The sequence below is a fragment of the Eurytemora carolleeae genome, unplaced genomic scaffold (assembly GCF_000591075.1).
Source record: "Eurytemora carolleeae unplaced genomic scaffold, Eaff_2.0 scaffold1, whole genome shotgun sequence".
Taxonomy (NCBI): Eukaryota; Metazoa; Arthropoda; class Copepoda; order Calanoida; family Temoridae; genus Eurytemora; species Eurytemora carolleeae.
In genome coordinates, this window is record NW_019396081.1 from 777,223 (window position 1) to 798,399 (window position 21,177).

The following is a 21,177-nucleotide window of genomic DNA, read 5'->3' on the forward strand; positions in this document are numbered from 1 at the left end:
GAGTAAGGATGTATTTAGGTTGAGTAGGATGAGTAAGGATGTATCTAGGTTGAGTAGGATAAGTAAGGATGTATCTAGGTTGAGTAGGAGGAGTAAGGATGTATCTAGGTTGAGAAGGATGAGTAAGGATGTATCTAGGTTGAGATGGATGAGTAAGGATGTATTAGGTTGAGAAGGATGAGTAAGGATGTATCTAGGTTGAGTAGGAGGAGTAAGGATGTATCTAGGTTGAGAAGGATGAGTAAGGATGTATCTAGGTCGAGAAAGATGAGTAAGGATGTATCTAGGTTGAGTATGATGAGGATGGGAGAAGGAAAGGTTCAACCTGTCAGCAACTAATATCCTCGACCTTATCAATTGCTACAATTGGTCTTGTTAAAGAAGAGGTAAGATTCTAAACAATTATTGTTTCCTGGTTCAATTATGCACCTTTTTCCCATACGTGGATGGATCTATTTTTTTTAAATCTTAATTTTTATCAAAATATCTCATAAGAAGAAAATTGCAGATCTTAAAATCTTTTACAATATTTTCCTTCAATATTGTTTTGATTAGAGTTAATTCCCTGTATCCCTATAATACCCAAACTATCATGCTAGTTATAAGATTGAACATGATAATACAAGATTATAAAATATCTATATTCTATAATATTGTTTAGTTTCCTCCATCCTCCTCTCCTACTACAGATGGAAACCAGAGTTTGCAGAGGAAAATAGAATATATTTTTATCTTTAGCTTGTCATTTTCATGAGACCTTTCAAATCTAAATATCAGCGATACAACAACACTTCTTCAGTTCTATAATTTAAAAATATTCTACTCAGCTCCTGTTCGGTCTCTCACCTCTCCATATACGAGATGAATAGAAAACCTTCCCTTGCCAGGAGTACTAATACACTACTAGAGAGGTACAAAAGTACTAATACACTACTAGATAGGTAAAGGAGTACGTATACACTACTAGAGAGGTACATAAGTACTAATACACAACTAGAGATGTACATGAGTACTAATACACTACTAGAGAGGTATAGGAGTATGTATATACACTACGAGAGAGGTACATGAGTACTAATGTCCTTATAGAGAAGTACAGGAGTACTGATATCCTACTAAAGAGGTAAGTGAGTACTAATACACTTCTAGAGAGGTATAGGAGTACGTATACACTACTAGAGAGGTACATGAGTACTAATACACTACTAGAGGGGTACATAAGTACTAATACACTACTAGAGTGGTACAGGGATACTATAACACTATTAGAGAAGAATAGGAGTACGTATAAACTACTAGAGAGGTACATGAGTAGTAATGTCCTTATAGAGAAGTACAGGAGTACTGATATCCTACTAAAGATCGAGGTACATGAGTATTAATACAATTCTAGAGAGCTACAGGGGTACTAATACCCTTCTAGAGAGGTATAGGAGTACTAAAATTCTACTAAAGAGGTAAAGGAGTCCAAAAGGCAGTAAAACAAATCATTAAATAAAAAGGAGCAAGACAAAAATCTTTAGGAAAAGTTTTATCTATGATATCACTTTGTCAGCTCAAAAGAACATTCAGAAGAAACCTCAATGATATATATATAACATATAACATCTGTTAGATATTTCAGCGGAGAGGTACAAGGAAGTTTTACAAAAAACGAATAAGATATTAATAGATATGGTTCGATATATGAAGATCTTGAGATGGAAGAAAAGGATTTAGCCTGGGAAAAAAATAAGACTCTCCTTTCTCCATATTCTAAACGTAAGAAATTAGCTTTTATTTTAAAGTTTCTTCATTTAAATATATAAAATATTTAAGAGCTTACTCCATGTATAACAATAACACTGAATGATGAAGAAGAAGGAAGCTCTCAGGCAAAAATAAATTATTTTTGTATAAAATTTAAATCTTCAGTTTTTTTTCTCCACTTCTGAAATTGATTTCTTTCTCAAGAAATGTAATTATTTCTCTGAAATATAACAATTCTCTAGAGATAGAGAAATAAATGATATCTGTATTCTGCGAGAAATTATTTTTTTCTAGGACAATAGTGAAAATAGATTGATGGTTCCGATATCTTTAGGTAATTATCATTAAACAATTTAATTACACGTATTTAATTAATTTGATTAAGAAGTTGGATAAGTATCTACGATAAAAATATGGTTGAAATAGGATCAAGTTGAACCACTGGCAAAAAACAGTTCAATTATCCATACTTGATTATACTTCTACTCGATATTAATAAATTTTGACCACTCAATGCCTCTCATGTACTTCAAAAGGTGTTAGGTACTTTCCCAAAGGCAATTTCCCAAGGGCGACTTCCCAAGTATCAATTTCCCAAGTGGAAAATTCCCAAATGTGCTATTTACCAAGCAACAACTTCCCAAAGGTTAGGTTAGGCCCTCTGAGGCACCGCGGGTTGCAATTGGGACCGTGCGCTGCGGCTAGGAATGCCTAGAGGGCCGAGCATAGCGGCTATAAAAGGCTATGGGGTCCGAACGCTGCGGCTAGGACAGACTTGGGAAGTTGTCGCTTGGGAAATTCCACATTTGGGAAGTTGCCGCTTGGTAAAATACCCCTGGGAAAGTACCTAACTTATCAATTTGACCTAGAGCGGCGTCCCTCTATATTTGGTTTGGATCAGCAGGACTTAAATAGCCTAGACTTCAAACAGGAATCACCGTCAAAGGAAGAGTAAAATATGATTATAATATTTTCAGGAAATTTTAGTATTTCAAATAAAAAGTACAAAAATATGAGGCATGAGCTGCACCCCCTTTCTTCCCAAGAAATAAATCTTTTAAGTTGCTTTCTTCAAAAATTCTTTAGAATTCCGTTCAAGTTTGAAAATTTCTCGACCATTAGATCAAAAAACTATAAAATAAACTTAGCATTGTTTTCTAGCCCTAATCGACCACTTTTCTAAAATAAAAATCATAAACCCTTCACAGTCCTGCTTATCCCTCTCATCACTAAAGGAGGTAATATTCTAATCATTAATGAAAAAAATACAGATACATTTTTTTTTAAAAAGAGGGAGCGGAAACCCAGCATTAGTTTCTGTGAGACGGTTACAGTTGTTACTGCCAGTAGGAGAGGAAGTTCACCAGGTTAGAAGGATTGTTAAAAGAGTTTAAACATCTTAATTCAAGTTTAAAAAAGAGATTAATTAAGAAGTCCCAAAAAATTATTATAATTTTTTTTAAGATTGCAAATAATCCTTTTGAAAAACAGGGAAATCATTTTAAGAAAAAATAAAAACCAGTTTTATATAATACTTTATTATAAAGCCGCAACTTTTTAATACCGTAAATAATAATGTACCGTACCGTAATAATGTACAACAAAAACATTACAACGATTTTTCCCGAGCTTTTGAGAGAAACTGAAATGGTCAAAACGGTTGAAGAAATATTTTCTGATGGAACATTCTTGGACAACCTTTTCAAAAGGATTCCATCGCTTAAAATTTTCCTGATCTTTCTCAAAATTCTACCTTCTATCATCCTGTTTGTAAATATAAAGTTTAGAATCCCCCCCCCCCTCCTCCCCTCGGCAAATCAATCAGAAAGAAAGGGTAAAGTTTGTTGACAAAGAGAAGAATGAACCTGACCTGAATACAAAATAAGGATATTTACTTGATCCTGCTGTGGTTGGTCACAGTTCTACAATTCTTAATAAACCGTGGTATCACAAACTTTGCTAAAATTTTCACCTACACCTATTAGATCCCCTCTGAAACTTGTAATCCACCCGCTCCCCATCACAAAAAACACTTAGAAATGTTTTGTCATGTGAAAGATAAAATATTTATAATTAATATTTTACACAAACTATTTTCAAGTACATAAAAGTAATTCTAGTTAATCATTTTTTTATCTTCTATGAAAATATATAAATCGGTCTTGACAACATCCACCCATCATGTTTTCAAACTTTTAAATTGCTTAGCTTACCTAAAGTTTTTTGTTTTAACTTTTAGTCTGCAATATGAAAGATTTTGCTCAAGTTTCCAAAATATTCTATTCTTCTGCTTTATTCTAAACTTAGGTAAATCTGAACATTTTCAACACAAATTACAATTTCTGATCTTCCGTACCAAATCTTAATTTTAATAAAATTTTCTTAATTTAATTTCTCAATTAATTTAAGATATTTAGTTCTTTCTCTGAGTAGTAATGGCAGTGAATCCAGTGAATTGGCTAGTTTTGTTCAAAATCAGGCAAATATAGAAAATAGATTATGATAAAATGTTCTAAATTGAGATATTAAAAGAATTTTTAAATAATATTTGTTTAGGACAAAGATGGATTGTTGAATAAAACTTCACAAAGTATGATAAATATTAGTTACAAGGTAGCTTCTCATTAGAACACATTCAATTTATTATTAATAATTAATTTATAAAGGAATTGAGTCTTTGGAACAAAATCAAATATTTAAACCTCAATAACTTTAGAACCCGAGGGTGTAAACCTTTGATATTTCAAACTCAGATTATTTGATCTAACAGAATTCATAGTTTGAAATATCTAAGGTCTACAACATTTGGTTCCAAAGATATAGTGATTAGAAAATCAGAGTTTGTGGCAAAGACTCAATTCCTTTAAATTTGAATAGGACGAAATACAGGTTCCGAAGCAAAGAACATTTAGCTCTGAGGATTGCAACAAATTGTGTAAAAACTCTAGAAGTTTATCCTGTGAATCAGAACAAGTTGGAGAAAATGACAATAAAAATCTTGAACCTTTATGTAAGGTTGAGAAACAAGGGGGAAAAACAAACTCAATTATACAACTGTTGTAAACATTTTTTATCTAATTATATTTTTTGAAAAGTTCTGTATAATCTGCAGTGTTGAATGTCAAACAATACAGGTTTATGTTAATTGTGAAAATATACAGGGTGTCCCAAAAAACATGGGAATTCAGTGACGAATTCGATATCGTCTTTGTTATGAATTAGCATTGTAATTCCTAATTTCAAAAGCCATAATAGTATTATGTCAGCTAGAGTTTATTTTATGAAAAGGATAAAAGACTGTAAAGATGTGTCTATAATATCTCCGCAAGAAGAACAGTGAAGACGGACAAGTTTACTCTGTTTGTATACTGTAATTTTCTTGTTTTACTATGTACAACCGTATGCAGTCAAAACATAAACAAACAAATTGTGAACATAGCAGACGAAACTCTTACAGATTACAGCTTTCTCAGTAGGTATCACTATACTAAATCAAAGAATTATCTAAAAAGACGATATCGAATTCGTCACTGAATTCCCATGTTTATTGGGACACCCTGTACTTGAAATGTCGAAGCCATGACAAAAATATTCATAAATTGTTTCATTTTCTTATCCCCATCTATAAATATTAAAATAGATGTAATAGATGTAGCAAACTTTGAAGCATTTTTTATATTTTAAAAGCGTTTAAAAATTAGGTTTGTCAGTGCAAGTAGCATATAATGAATTCAAATTCAATAATAAACTTTGTTTGATGTTAAATACAGTTTAAATATAAATATATAGCAATAAATTCATATTTTCCTCCTTGTAAATTTGAATAATATGACGCCCGCGAAGTTCTACACTTTTAGGATGGATTTCTCATTTCTCATTTCTTCTGGTTTTGTGATTCCTTCGCTTTGTTTTTGAAACCTGATGGTGTAAATCATTTATTGATATTTTAAACTATTTAATCAAACGTTAGTTTAAATGTGAAGATATCGGAATTAGAAAATTAGAATGTGTGGCGAGTGTTAATTTTATTGAAGCCGGAAATAGGAAGAAAAATAAGCGTATGTTATTTTGTACGTGCCTACGCATATTTCATGTTTATTCAAACTAAAATTACGATAAATCTAATTTTGATCTGGAAATCGATTGTTGTATGTAGGGGATTGGCATTTACGAATTGTTTATATTTGGCGAGGTTGAGTTCCTTCTGACCTGAATCCATCCATCTTAATAATTGTCTTACTTCTTTAACCTTTGGTTCTAATGATTAGTTCTTGTTCAAAGTTGTTTTAAAAACAAGCTGTCATCTCTCAAAACACCATATAAGTCTGTACTTTAAGAACCAGGAAAAGCTTAGATATAACTTAATCCTCCCTCTGTTTTCTAACCCTCATAAAAACAATTCCTGAAGAAAGTGGAAGAGAGGCAGAGGTAATTTCAGTTTTTAATTATATCTGTCTACTCAGTACTCAGTCCTATACTTGAAGAAAGAAAATATACACCATATAAACCTCCTACCTTGAGTTCGTTATAGATAAATTCGAGATCTCCATCGGTCTGAAGCTTCAGCTCAATCCCCCTAAAAAATGATTTATCTTTAAATATTCATCATTTAAACTCATCAATCTTGGACAAAATGATCGGTTTTTATTCCGGAAAATATAATCGTGCGGAAATTAAGATTTCCTGAAATATATGTATAATGGTTTTGTCTAGGAAATACATTTATTATTTAAAAGGAAACGTTTTTTATTCAAATGCCATTTCAGAAAGAGTATTTGGTTTTAGATGTCATTCGGCAAGAAATATATTAGTTATTTATACCACTGCAGGGTATTATTTTGCTCCTGTGAACATTTGATAAGTCTGAAATATCCAGGTCCTATGTTTACCTAAGGGTTGTATTAACACCAGATATCCAGGTTCTATGTTTACCTGATGGTTGTTTTAACACCAGATATCCAGGTCCTATGTTTACATAAAGGTTATGTTAACACCAGATAGTCAGGTTCTATGTTTACCTGAGAGTTATGTTAGCACCAGATATCTAGGTACTATGTTTACCCGAGGGTTTTATAAGTGGTAGATATCCAGGTTATATGTTTACCTGAGAGTTATGTTAGCACCAGATATCCGGGTACTATGTTTAACCGAGGGTTTTATAAGTGGTAGATATCCAGGTCCTATGTTTACAGGGTTATGTTATCACCAGATATCCAGGTCCTATGTTTACCTGAGGGTTGTAATAGTGGTAGATATCCAGGTTCTATGTTTACCTGAGGGTTATGTTATCACCAGATATCCAGGTCCTATGTTTACCTGAGGGTTATGTTATCACCAGATATCCAGGTTCTATGTTTACCTGAGGGTTATGTTAGCAACAGATATCCAGGTACTATGTTTACCTGAGAGTTATGTTAGCACCAGATATCCGGGTACTATGTTTAACCGAGGGTTTTATAAGTGGTAGATATCCAGGTCCTATGTTTACCTGAGGGTTATGTTATCACCAGATATCCAGGTTCTACGTTTACCTGAGGGTTATGTTAGTGGTAGATATCCAGGTACTTTGTTTACCTGAGGGTTATGTTAGCACCAGATATCCAGGTCCTATGTTTACCTGAGGGTTATGTTATCACCAGATATCCAGGTTCTATGTTTACCTGAGGGTTATGTTAGCAACAGATATCCAGGTACTTTGTTTACCTGAGGGTTATGTTAGCACCAGATATCCAGGTTCTATGTTTACCTGAGGGTTATGTTAGCACCAGATATCCAGGTCCTATGTTTACCTGAGGGTTATGTTAGCACCAGATATCCAGGTCCTATGTTTACCTGAGGGTTAAGTTAGCACCAGATATCCAGGTACTATGTTTACCTGAGGTTTGTATTAGCAGTAAATATCCAGGTCCTAATATCAGCTGAGTTCTGAAGAAATCTTTCCCACAGTAAGACACTGCTGGTATACCGGGTCAAGGTATCTAAATGAAATCATGAATATCATGAGATAAATTCATTACGTTGAAGAGCATGTTTTAAGAATGTTTATTTTAATGATTATTTAATATATTTCAAGCATGTTTATTTAAATGATTATCAAAAATGTTAAGCTTATTAAACATTAAAGAAGTGATATTGAAGAAATTTATTAAATAACACTAGCCGTTAAGAAATGATTTATAATAAACTCTGACTTTAAATAAGTCAAATGAAGATTCACTATAATTTTTGTTTGTTGAAAACACTTTTGGACCCCCCTCTCCCATGGCGAACCTCTTTCATTTTAATACATGCATCTTAAATATGCATTGTTAGTTTTGTGGCAACAGCGCTCAGCAGTATTGCTCCCTGGCTATGATCAACATCGGTCTAGAAAATGTTTTAAACTAACCTAATCTTGAAGCAATAAAGAAACATATCACTATATTATTATTATCATGTACAAAATTCATACAAAGGGGAATCCAGAAAGCGATAAAAGAACTGGGCTTGATGTAGATACATATCAGATAAGTTTTATAGTAAACAATGCGTTCAACTTGTAAAATACAAGATTTACTAATAGTCTGTTGTTTAGTTACCTAGAAGACTTGAGCAGACTGTATTGTATGAAACTATGGCGGATTCTATCTGTGTTTGAGTCTCTATACTGTTCTGTGTATTGAGTAGGCTGGTTAACCTACTACCTGCCACCTGGACCAAAATACATAAAATCGTCATATTCAAAAACTATTCAATATGATATCATTTGATCAATTAAAAACAGTAAACCTAGTTTCAAAGAAGAAAATATAAATAACCGATAGACCATAAAATCTAAAAACCATGGTTTGACATATTTTTTTTGTATATTCCTTGAGTCTGGAAATATTGTCTTCTTCCATCAGATGATCTATTTGAACATTCTAAAGTAAACATAAATTAATCATTTAATTGGAAAGATTTGTTATCCAAAAAATATTCCAAAGTTCAATCTAACTACATTTTCGTAGATGTTGCTATGCTGTTTGTTTGGATCTAATTAACGTCAAAATGGCTGAACCGATTAGGAAAAAAAAGTTTACTTTTAAAAGATGTTGAAATCCACCAACGAAAAAAGAAAATAGAAGAATTTTGTATTTGTTGTTTTTTCTTTCAACTGTAGAAGAAGAAAGACTTGCAGATAGATTAAAAACAAAAAGCTGAAAGTATTAAAAGAAAGAGTGGCGCGAAGCACCCTTTAAACGCAATATTTCAAAAGATGGAAAATAGAGAAAATAAATAATACACCTTAATGTTTACACAAGCAGCTCTGAGCCTGTCTAGATCAATGTGCCCCCTGGCCTGATGCACCTCCTGGAAAAATGTGTTCCTTCCGTTCACCTTCCTCAGAGCATTCAACTCCTTGATGAACTCCTCCCACACCAACTCCTTCTCCTCCACTTCCAGCTCCAAGTTTGATAAAGATGTGCCCAACTGTTCTAGGTTGGTACAGATCAGGTTTAGTATCGTGGCCATGGACTGAAACTTTGAAATCTTCTTCTGCATTGGAAATTCAAGGAGGAGTAAAATCTTGGTTTTTCTCTCTGATAGTTGATCAAAATTGGTTCTCATGACCTGAAATAAAAAGTGATTAAAATAATCATCAATCTTAAAATTTAGTAATTTTTTATTACCTTTGTGAGATTTTTAGTTCTCTTGAGCATTGAATATTCTTGGCAAACCTTCTCAAAACCAGATTCAACAGTGTCTCTTAGATCTTTAACATCTAAATCTAGAGATGCCAACATCTCGCGTAGCTCCACAGCCACATGAAGTTCACATCTTGTTTTAGAAATATCTCTTTGAATCTTTTCTTGAGCACTTTTAAGATCTTTTGACATATTTCCAATTACTTCCAGATTTCCTAGATCGGAATCATTCTCTGTCAAATGACCCAAGATTACCTTTAATTCTTCTGTAGTTTTTAGCATGAAATTTAGCTTATTTATCAAGGTAATGATCTCTTCTTCTGATTGTATAATAGGAAGGGAACCTGATGCAAACTCATTTATTGTTTTCATGACATCTAATACTTCAAGGAGCTCTTTTGGGGCTTCAACAGATTCCTCTATGATCAAAAGATTTTTTTCAAACGCATTAATTCGTTCTCCAAGCTGTGCATGCAGTTGGCACTGTAGGTCTTCATCGGACATAGGAAGTATGCTTAACGCTTGAAAAAATATTGAGTTGGCTTCTTTTTCTAAATCTTTGTATGTTCTCAACTCAGACAGAAGCAAATTTTTCTGAGATTGGGTGTTCATCTTTTGGTTTTCGACCATGGCAAGCCATGTTTGAATTGTAGACAAAATGTTTTCGTATCTTTGCCAACGGTTCAAGAACTCTCTCAACTGATGCAGTTTTTCTTTATGAATGAAAATTAACTGTGAAACCTTGCCGTTCAAAGGTTCAGGTAAATATGCAAGATCAGGGGAGTTTACAGTCTTCTTAATACCCTCTACATCAGATTTCAGATTTATAAGCTCACTATTAATCTCCTCTAAGCTGACCATATTTCTTTTCAAAATGACAAGCTTTTCAAACACTTCATCTGCTGTTATAGAAACCAGTGAACTCATGTCTACTTCAATCTTTGCTACAAGATTATTCATGTCATTCCATTTTTCATTAACACTTGACCATTTCGAAATCACCATATCTATGTTGAAAACATGCTCTGTTCCCTGCTTTAGTATGTTTAGACCTCTGTTGTTAATTGATTGATGACTTTCTTCGTAGAATTCAATTAACTCTTTGCTCAGCATTTCCTGGTTGGAATTGAGAATCTGGAGGCAGTGACTCAAGTTTAAGAAAAATTTCTTTCGTCTCCCAAGTTCATCGTTCAAATGCTTGATATCAAGAACAGTAATATCATGTGAGAAAAATGATTCAGCAATCATGAAAATATCTTGAAACTCTCTCAAAGTATCTTCATAATCTTGTCTGCTAAGGATAAGTGTGATGATTTTTTCTCTATCCTTTTGGATCTCAGACTCCAAACATTTGGATTCATTAAGCAATGTGAACAAATTCTCTGGAACCTTGTTTTCTGGTAATGTATCTGTAAGTCCTTTTGCTGTGAGAATAAGATAAGCCAACTTGTTCCTATGTCCTTTACTACATGTTTCTAGTTCAGACAGGGCTTCAGCAGATTCTTCAGATACTTCATCTTTTTCTTTTAAAGATCCTACATTGTTTCGTAAATCCTTTACAAGACTTTCAACCATTTGCAAACCATCCAAAAATTCATCCCATTTTTCTTCCGATTCTTCAAGTTCATTCTCACTATCCTGGTGAGACAGCTTGACAATTTTGAACTGTTCTTTTAGTAAATTCAAACAAGAGGAAACTGTAACTTGAGACTCTTCGTTGAATATCTCTACAGCTAACTCTGTTACTTCAATCAACTCATCTACTGTTTCTTCAATGACTTCTATTTCATTTTTGATGTTCTTCAGTTCTTGTTTCTTCTTCTGGATGGAGCTAATCTTTCTTACTTTGAGAATCTTATACTCAACATTGTCTAACCATTTTGAAACTGTTTCAACAATTGTAACTATCTTTTTCTGAACAATTATTACTTTCCTTTTCTTTATGTTAGATCTTGTATTGTCTAGGTCTTCAAAAATACTGGATTTAATTTCTTCAATTGATTCGAAGGTCTTAGACTCTGTTCTAGTGTATGTATGATCAAAGCTTGATTTGGGAATGTGACTTACTCTTTGTTTGATTATATCTGCAATCAAAGCTAGTCTTATCAAAGACTCTGGGCTATTTTCCTCTTGATAAAACTCAACTTCCTCCACATCACAAGGCAGCTCTTGATCTTTATTGGTTTCTCTCTCGAAATATTCTTCATTTGCATCTATTTCCTTGGGCTTTGCTTTTATCTGATCATGGCCAAGTTCTATATTGGGTTCCACTGTGTCTTCAATTTTCAATTTGCTCAATGATTTATTTGATTCACCAAATTCAACATCTCCAAGAACCTCAAAACATTCTTCTATTGTAGTTTCTGTCTTTATTTGAAGTGAAGGTATATCATTTAAAATTTTAATTTCATCATTGCAAACTTCAGTGTTGAGATTTAATACCTTGAACTTTGCATTCTCTATTACTTCATCCACAGCCAATCTAGCCACATTCAAAACCTCTGGACTAACTGACCTGAACTCAGCTGAAACTGGGACATTAAGATTTTTCAGTGGATTCTCAAACAGAGTTCTTCTGCACTGAGAATCAGAATCAGAAATTGAAATTTGAGTTTTTAGTTGAGAAAATGGGCTTTCCAAGTATCCATCAGATTCATCAGGACTTGGAGCACCAGGTCTCAGAGGTAATCCGGCTACAACAGACCATGGAGTCATTACTGCTGGAGTTGGTGGAAGTGTCACATCATCACTTTCATCATCTTCTTCTTCCTCTTGATCAAAATTCTCATTGGTTTTATTTTTCTCCTTTATTTGATCTGTGTTCTGTGATTTGTCATGATTGTTCTCATTAATCTCTGATGTAAGAAGCCCTTCAGAAAGATAACTTTTCTCCTCAGTTAACTCTTTCTGTTGATTTACATCCATAGGCTTTAGATTTATTTCCGATGTTTCTGCAACATCTACAATCTGTTGAACACTTTTTTCGATTCCCATTATTAGTTCCTTCTTAAACTCTTCTGGAAGATTTTCTAAAAGGTCTTTTGGTAAGTTATGAATTAGATCTTTCTGCTCAAGCTGAAGATCAATCAACTCTTCCATTAGATCCTCTCCTGAATTCATTTTTGATTCAGAAGAATTCTTCAATTCCTCATTTTCTAGTTGAGAAGTTTCTTTGTCATCTTCTATCCTGACTATGGTTTCTTGTTGGTGAGATAAATTCAAAAGTGAATCTTTCAACCCTGTCTCAATGACTTTTACTAAATCACTAGGTAATGAAGATATAAGTTCTTTGGGCAGAGATGGTAAAAGCCTTGTTTGTTCCATTTGCATTTGAATTAATGACTCTTTAAGATTTTCAAGTTTTTCATTTTGTGTGAAATCATCAATTTCTTTAAGAATCATTTGAATTTCTTCATAAACATGCTTAGCTGCATCTTCATCCAGTGTATCCACTAATTCATTTATTTCCTTTACAATGTTCCTTTCTTCATCAGGAATGTTAGAAATGGCAGGGATCTCTTCCTTGCTGTCATCACATAAGTCACTCAACATTTTAATTCTCTGGCTTGATACTTCAGTCCTTAATGCTTCAGCCATTTCCTCCGGCAGATTGGCCAATAAACTTGTTGGTAGAAACTGTGATAGGTTGGCTCTTTCATCCAATAGCTGCATTAAGGTTTCATTTTGATCACTAATGGAAAGTTGTTTTTCATCAATTTTGTCTGATTCCACCATTTCTTGTTGACTTGGTACAACTGTTTCATTTTTTTCAGACAAAATTTTCTCTTTCATTGAAATTTCTCCAAATAGTTCAACATGTTCACTTTCTAGTGATGGTATCTTCAATTTATCTTCATTAGCATCTTCAAGCTTGGAAGTGCTATTAAATTTCTCTGATTTTTTATCTAAACTGGCATAACCTTGGGGTTCTGGGTTTTCAGAGATGGGTGTATCATTTAAAACTCCTAATTTTTCTGCTGCTGCTTTTGTTTGTTCATGTTTTGTTTCTGCATCATTAATAACTGCATGAGGATATTTAACAGAGTTTTCATATAGCTCAGGGAGTGTCACCTGGCTTATATTAGGAAGGAAAATTTCCCTGACAAGATTTGCTTGATTATCCTTCTCCTCCTCCATGGTAATTATCTCAGCACCAAGAGAATCTGTTTGATAATGAGAGAAAAATTCTTGCTTAGTAACAGACTGCGTGGTCGTTACAGATTCGAGAATGAAATTGCTGGGGAGCTGAATACTATGGGAAACTGTTATATTTTCACCAGTAGGAAGATGATAAGTTGATGGAATATTAATCAAGCTTGAATCTCCATTGTCTCCAATATCTTTATGTCCACTGTGCTCATGTTGGAAAGAAATGGAATAGTAGACTTCCCCTCCATTCTTGAATTTTTCACATGCATTTACAGCACTTTCGCTATTTAGAATATGTTCAATCTCCAGAGCAAACTCTCCTATAATATCATCTTGGGTGAGTTTATCTTCATCATAAACTGTGATTTTGATGACTGGATCATCTGTAACAGCCATATTGACTTCGAAATTCCATTCTGGATTTGCAGTGTTCTTTTTTGTTGTTGACCTGAACTGAGTATGCCCATGAGATATGATAACATATGGATCCCCCTTGCCTAGAATATCTGACTTTGGTAGATTTTTGGCCCCATGAATTGTTAAAAAAACAACTTCTTGACTTTTGTGTTTAAAAGGTTCCAAAACATCTGAAGTGTCTTGAACTCTGTATTCGACAAGGTCAGGTGAGACTGGGGCGCTTTCTCTGTCTTGTCTAGAAGGAAAACTATTTAATTCTGATACATGCCCTGTTGAAGTAGATATTACTGATACCACTTTATCTAAAGTTTTGGGTATTGATACCCCTGACGTCTGAATCATAGAATCAGAAGATGAGAGTTCTAGTAATGAAACTAAGCCATGTGATACAGATGTTGTTGTGGTTTCTGTAACTGATACCAAGCTGAGTGATACAACAGATGTAGAAGTTACAGGTACAGACATCAACTCAGTTTCTGGTATTGATAATACATCATCAGAATCAGAGAACATCACCGTTTCTGGTACCAATGACACACTATGAGCTACATATGAAGTTTTCATTTCAGTTACAGATATCCCACTGTGTGGTATAAGGGATGTTGTATTTTCTGGCACAGTTGTAATCATCTGTGATTCAAAGGATGCTGCTTTTTCTGATTCAGTTGCATTACTTTGATGCTCAGAAGATGTTTTGGTTTCTAGTACAGACATAATACTGTCAGATACATGTGTAGTTTCTGGTACAGACAAAACAATGTGTGATACTGTGGATGCTGTGCTTTCTGGTATAGATGTAACACTGTGTGATACAGGGGATGTTGTAGTTTCTGGTAGAGACCTAACACTTTGTAATGCATGGGATGTAGTAGTTTCTGGTACAGATGTAACACTGTGAGATACAGGGGATGTTGTAGTTTCCGGTACAGAAATAACACAATGTGATACAGGAGATGTTGTAATATCTGGTACAGATGTAACAGTGTGTGATACAGGAGATGTTGTAGTTTCTGGTAGAGGCCTAACACTTTGTGATGCATGGGATGTAGTAGTTTCTGGTACAGATGTAACACTTTGTGAAACAGGGGATGTTGGAGTTTCTGGTACAGATTTAACATTCTGTGATACAGGGGATGTTGTAGTTTCTGGTACAGATGTAACACTGTGTGATACAGGGGATGTTGTAGTTTCCGGTACAGAAATAACACAATGTGATACAGGAGATGTTGTAATTTCTGGTACAGACGTAACACTGTGTGATACAGGAGATGTTGTAGTTTCTGGTATATAAATAACACTGTGTGATACAGGGGATGTTGTAATTTCTGGTACAGATGTAACACTGTGTGATACAGGGGATGTTGTAGTTTCTGGTACAAATGAAACACTGTGTGATACAGGAGATGTTGTAGTTTCTGGCACAGATGTAACACTATGTGATACAGGGGATGTTGTAGTTTCTGGTACTGATGTAACACTGTGTGATACAGGGGATGTTGTAGTTTCTGGTACAGATGTAACACTGTGTGATACAGGGGATGTTGTAGTTTCTGGTACAGATGCAACACTGTGTGATACAGGGGTTGTTGTAGTTTCTGGCACAGATGTAACTCTGTGTGATACAGGGGATGTTGTAGTTTCTGGTACAGACCCAACACTGTGTGATACAGGAGATGTTGTAGTTTCTGGTACAGATGTAACACTGTGTGATACAGGGGATGTTGTAGTTTCTGGTACAGATGTAACACTGTGTGATACAGGGGATGTTGTAGTTTCTGGTACAGACGCAACACTGTGTGATACAGGGGATGTTGTAATTTCTGGTACAGATGTAACACTGTGTGATACAGGGGATGTTGTAGATTCTGGTACAGATGTAACACTGTGTGATACAGGGGATGTTGTAGTTTCTGGTACAGACGCAACAATGTGTGATACAGGAGATGTTGTAGTTTCTGGTACAGATGAAACACTGTGTGATACAGGGGATGTTGTAGTTTCTGGTACAGATGAAACACTGAGTGATACAGGGGATGTTGTAGATTCTGGTATAGAAATATTAGATATTTCTAATCCAGTTGTCGATGTTTTAAATTCTATTTTAGATGCCAATAGCATTTCATTATTGGCTGTAGTTAGTAATCCTTCTTCAGTAGTTTTAGTTGATAGTTCTACTTTAGCAGTTGCAGCTGTTATTTCTACTTTAGCAGTTCCAGTTGTTAATTCCATTCCAGAAGTTTTAGTTGATAATTTTTCTTCGACAGTTGAGGTTGATAGTTCTCCTTCAGTAGTTGCAGTTGATAGTTCTACTTCAGTAGTCGTAGTTAATAGTTTTTCTTCAACAGTTGAAGTTGATAGTTCTACTTCAGTAGTTGCAGTTGGTAGTTCTACTTCAGTAGTTGCATTTGATACTTCTGCTTCAGTAGCTTTAGTTGAAAAATCTGCTCCAGGATTTGCAGTTAATAATTTTACTCCAATAGGTGCAGTTAATAGTTCAATTGCAGTATTTACTGTTGAATGTTCTACTTTAGTAGTTGCAGTTGATGGTTCTACTTCAGTAGTTGTATTTGATAGTTCTACTTCAGTAGTTACAATTGATATATCTGATCCAGTAGTTGTAGTTGATAGTTTTTCCTCAACAGTTAAAGTTGATAGTTCTACATCAGTAGTTGCAGTTGATGGTTCTACTTTCAAAGCTGCAGTTAATAAGTCTACTTCAGTCGTTGCAGTTGATAGTTCTACTTCAGCAGTTGCAGTTGATAATTTTACTTTGGTAGGTGCAGTTGATATTTCTACTTTTGTAGTTGCAGTTGATAGTTCTACTTCAGTAGTTGCAGTTGATAATTTTACTTTGGTAGGTGCAGTTGATATTTCTACTTTTGTAGTTGCAGTTGATAATTCTACTTCAGTAGTTGCAGTTGATAGTTCTACTTGAGCAGTTGCAGTTGGTCGTTCTACTTCAGAAGTTGCAGTTGATAATTCTACTTCAGCAGTTGCAGTTGATAAATCTACTTTAGAAGTTGTATTTGATAGCTGTACTTCAGCAGTTACAGCTGATAGTTCTACTTGAGAAGTTGCAATTGATAGGTCTACTTCAGTATTTGATAGTTGTACTTTAGAAGTTGTAGAGGACAGTTCTACTTCAGTATTTGCAGTTGATAGTTCTACTCCATAAGTTGAGGTTGATAGTTCTACTTCAGAAGTTGTAGTTGATAGTTGTTTTTCAGCCGTTACAGTTGATAGCTCAACTCCAGTAGTTTCAGTTGATAGTCCTAGTTCAGGAGTTGTAGTTGACAGTTCTACCTCATTAGTTGTAATTGATAGTTCTTCTCCAGTAGATTTTTCTTCTTTGAATGTTGCAGTTAATGGTTCTATTTCAGCAGTTGTCGTTGATAGTACTACTTCAGTAGTTGCGGTTGATAGTTCTACTTCAGCAGTTGTATTTGTTGTATTTGATAGTTTTACTTCAGTAGTTGCAGTTGATAGTTGTACTTCAGTAGGTGCTGTTGATATTTGTACTTCAGTAGTTGCAGTTACTAGTTCTATTCCATTAGTTGTGGTTGATAGTTCTACTTCAGCAGTTTTAGTTGATAGTTTTACTTCAGTAGTTGTAGTTGATAGTTCTACTTCAGCAGTTGTAGTTGATAGGTCTACTTCAGTAGGTAGTTCAGTTGACAGTTCTACTTCAGCAGTTGTATTTGATAGTTCTACTTCAGTAGGTAGTTCAGTTGATGGTTCTACTTCAGTCGGTACTTCAGTTGATAGTTCTACCTCACTAGATGAAATTGAAAGTTCTACTCCAGCAATTGTAGTTGATAGTTCTACTTTAGGAGTTGTAGTTTGTAGTTCTACTTCAGGAGTTGCAGTTGAAGATAAAGCATCTATATTTAATATTGCTTCTGATGACTTTTTATCAACTCTAATGATTGGTATATTTACAAACCAATTCTTTTTAGCCTCATCTTCTTTATGTTCTGGAACAACTTCTAAAATTCTAGAAGAACTATGATCAACCTCGCTGATCGAATTTAGCACATCTGAAGTTTTAACAAAATCTGGGGAAGTTTCAGTATTAACTCTTACAATAGGAATTTCTACTGTAGAGGCAGAAGAGGTTTTAAATGCTGACACTGAGATGTCCACAGATAATTCTTGTTCTGAGGGGATATAACTCTGTTGTGCATTAATAAACTCTTCAATTTCTATCGCTTTGGCATCAAATGATTCATCTGAAACTTCAGTTGGTGTATGGACTAAACATGTTTCCATCTCCGGCTTTAATGTCAAATCCAAGGGCTCTTCCTCATCAGACAGCTCAGTGATAACCACACCTGGAGAATCAAGTTCATCAATTTTATCCATCCGAATAATAGGAATTTGAACCCACTCATCTTCAGGTCTCACATTATCTCTATTAGAGTCATCAATAGTCTCCTCTGTAACATGCTCAACCCCATCAATAATTTTAACTTTTCTAATAGTTCTCTTAGTAGTTCTGCTTACAACCCTTTCAACCACTAACTTCTTTGTTGTGTTTTCAACCTTCTCATCAGTTTTGGAAATTTGAAGCAACTTCTCACTTTGACTCTGAAGTGACTCCTTTTGTATATCATGTTGAATAATTGTGTCAGCAAGTGATTGCGTCTCTGAACTCTCCATCTGGAGGAGAATAAATCCAGATTTACAGTTTTCTAATTTAAACCATTTTGGTCCCTGCCTAGTTTGATTTATAAAATCTGTTATGTTCAAACAAACTTCCCCCATACTTTCATCCTTCCCTACTCTCTCCCAGTCATACACCTTGAAACTTATCAGCTGATTATCTTTAGTTATTACAAGATCATATTCTTTGTTCCAGTTTGGTGTAAGAGTATTTTTCTGAATATCAGTTTTGATATCTTTACCCTGATAGGAAAATACGACGTATGGGTCAGATTTTCTAAAAGTATCCATTTTCTGGAGTTCCTTACCACGTATTATTTTTACTCTTACGTTCCCTTGGAAAGGTATAAAAGACTCTGTGTCTGTTGTAACTGATTGAATTGTGGATTTGGATTCCTGAATACTGTCAGGGTATTCATCCATCGAGGGTAAATTCATTCTAATTTCTGAAGTACTAAGAACATCCAGCTTAACATCAAGAATAGGTTGATCCAGTAACTCCCAGTCCTCATGATCCAAGACTTCCTCTGGTTCATGAACAACACCGGTAGAATAACTTTCAGAGACAATGCTAGTTACATTTTCAAGATCAGGCAAATTTTCCAGATTCTCTGAACTCTGTACAGATTTTAAGGGTAGAATTGTTGTAGATCTGATCTGTTCCATTCTTCTCTTAGATTCAGATTCCTCAATAACATCTGAGATCTCCTTCTCTATATCGAACCCCTCTGGATACCCTATCACCATTTCCCGCAGCGCAGCCTGAAATTAATTCAAAACTAGTCTCAGAAATATCTTTATTTTAGGTTGAAAATAACATTTTACACCACAGCAGTAAAATATATACAATATAATTATATTTCATACTTAACATGTTAAAAATTGTATACATTTCACCATAAGAATATTATTTTACATTAAAGTCATGGCATATCCGGTGTTAAACATTTCTTCAGTAAGACTTTTTTTACGAAAAAAATGCGTTAACGTGAAATATATATGCTTTCTATGAGCAAATTTCGCTTTATAATAAAAAAGTTTTATCGACTAGATTACAAATTTTAAGATTGAAAAATTGCTCATATCGGCATTAAAAAAGAAAAAAAAGAAAAGAAGAAAGATACTTTAAACAAAGATAATTCGAAAACTGCTGTAAAGCTTTGGGTTAAAAGTTTAGATCTTTGTTTAGGAATATTTTCTAGAATTGGTTGCAACAGAAAGTGTCTGGAAACAACTGAAAGTTGTATCAATTTTAAACTTTTCCATTTGGAAGACGACAACTTTTTCAAAGACGACATCCAAAAACATAAAAATTTTCGTGCATTTCTTATATTTACATACATACATTACATGACCCATTATACATTCTACATTCTTCAGTGTACAGTGCGCAATATAAAGATTAGAAATGTGGTGGAAAAAAGTGATTAAGTGAATACTGCTTTACTGAAATTCAAGTAAAGAAATAACAGGCGCATTGTTTGGTGACTTAAAAGAGATATTTGAAATATTTTCATAAGGTAGAACCAGAAAACTGTGAAATAGGAAAACGACATTAAACCAATGATTAAGTGCGTTTGATGTTCTTACAAAGCAAATAGTTTTACTACAGTGAAACCCTTAATAACGAATACATGGGAAGAATTTATCAAATGTCGTCTTGACAAGTTTTCAATGAGTTTTATACTACAGGGTGTCTCACTGTCCCACATCATATTAGACCGAGAATGGGTCTAAATTACGATTTTCGGGACTAATTAGGAAAATTTCATTAGAATGAATCATTTTGAAAAATAACATAAGGCTTATTTAAGAATTTTCTTGCGGAAAATGCTAAGTTTTTCGAGTATTAAGGGTTTATTTTGGTGTTAAAGATTGGAGATAATCTAATATGATATGGGACGCTCTGTATATTACGCAAATTTCAGTATTTGCAAAAATAAATAAATAGCCATGAATATGCGGGAACAGTTTTAAAGAGTTCCATATAATCATTTAATTAAAAAACTAAATATCTGCAACATTCCATTATCAGAAAGTGAAGAATACGACATTTGATGAATTCGTTCGATGTATTCGTTATTAAGGGTTTCACTGTAGTAACTTAATTAATTTACTTATTGAGTAAAATTGGTCAGCTAAATTTACACTGCACAATCGCTCTGTTTTATGTTCATAGGACTATTTAAAGTCATTAAGTAGTTATCATAGAAGACACTTTGAAAGTCGTCTTCCTATTCTAGAGTTGTATGGTTATTACTGTACCAACCAACACGCCTTGAAATAAGTAAAAAGTGAAAAGAATAGAATAATCCCAATGATCTAGTTTACAGCATATAAGAAGCATGCAATTATTACAATACAATTTATAAAACAAAGACGACTAGAAACTTATTTGTGTTTAAGAACGGAAAATTATTCTTTACTTGGTCCATTAAATATCTTAAGTTGATAAATGTATTTTTAATATTTCTTAATTTTTCGAATTGATGATGCAAACTATTACTAAATACTAACTATACGTAGCAAGACT

General features: G+C 34.0%; 1 protein-coding gene and 1 long non-coding RNA gene across 4 annotated transcripts in view; one reads left to right on the forward strand and one right to left on the reverse strand.

The window, feature by feature from the left end:
- The window catches only part of LOC111717154 (uncharacterized), a 74,997-nt gene that overhangs the window by 41,727 nt on the left and 12,093 nt on the right, over positions 1-21,177 (reverse strand). The window contains exons 13-19 of one of the 3 annotated variants that reach the window (XM_023492674.1): positions 16,018-19,406; positions 9,402-15,972; positions 9,016-9,342; positions 8,601-8,651; positions 8,328-8,439; positions 7,625-7,727; positions 6,265-6,325 (exon numbers count right to left, since the gene is read on the reverse strand). In XM_023492674.1, coding sequence (XP_023348442.1) covers positions 6,265-6,325; positions 7,625-7,727; positions 8,328-8,439; positions 8,601-8,651; positions 9,016-9,342; positions 9,402-15,972; positions 16,018-19,406 — 10,614 coding nt within the window. Of the gene's footprint in view, positions 1-6,264; positions 6,326-7,624; positions 7,728-8,327; positions 8,440-8,600; positions 8,652-9,015; positions 9,343-9,401; positions 19,407-21,177 lie in introns of all 3 variants that reach the window. The other 2 variants (XM_023492681.1, XM_023492667.1) reach the window with 2 other exon arrangements.
- Positions 717-4,234, forward strand: LOC111717217 (uncharacterized). Its single transcript, XR_002768721.1, has 6 exons — positions 717-911; positions 1,673-1,761; positions 1,819-2,083; positions 2,619-2,987; positions 3,041-3,116; positions 4,167-4,234. It is a non-coding gene; the product is annotated as an uncharacterized LOC111717217 (long non-coding RNA).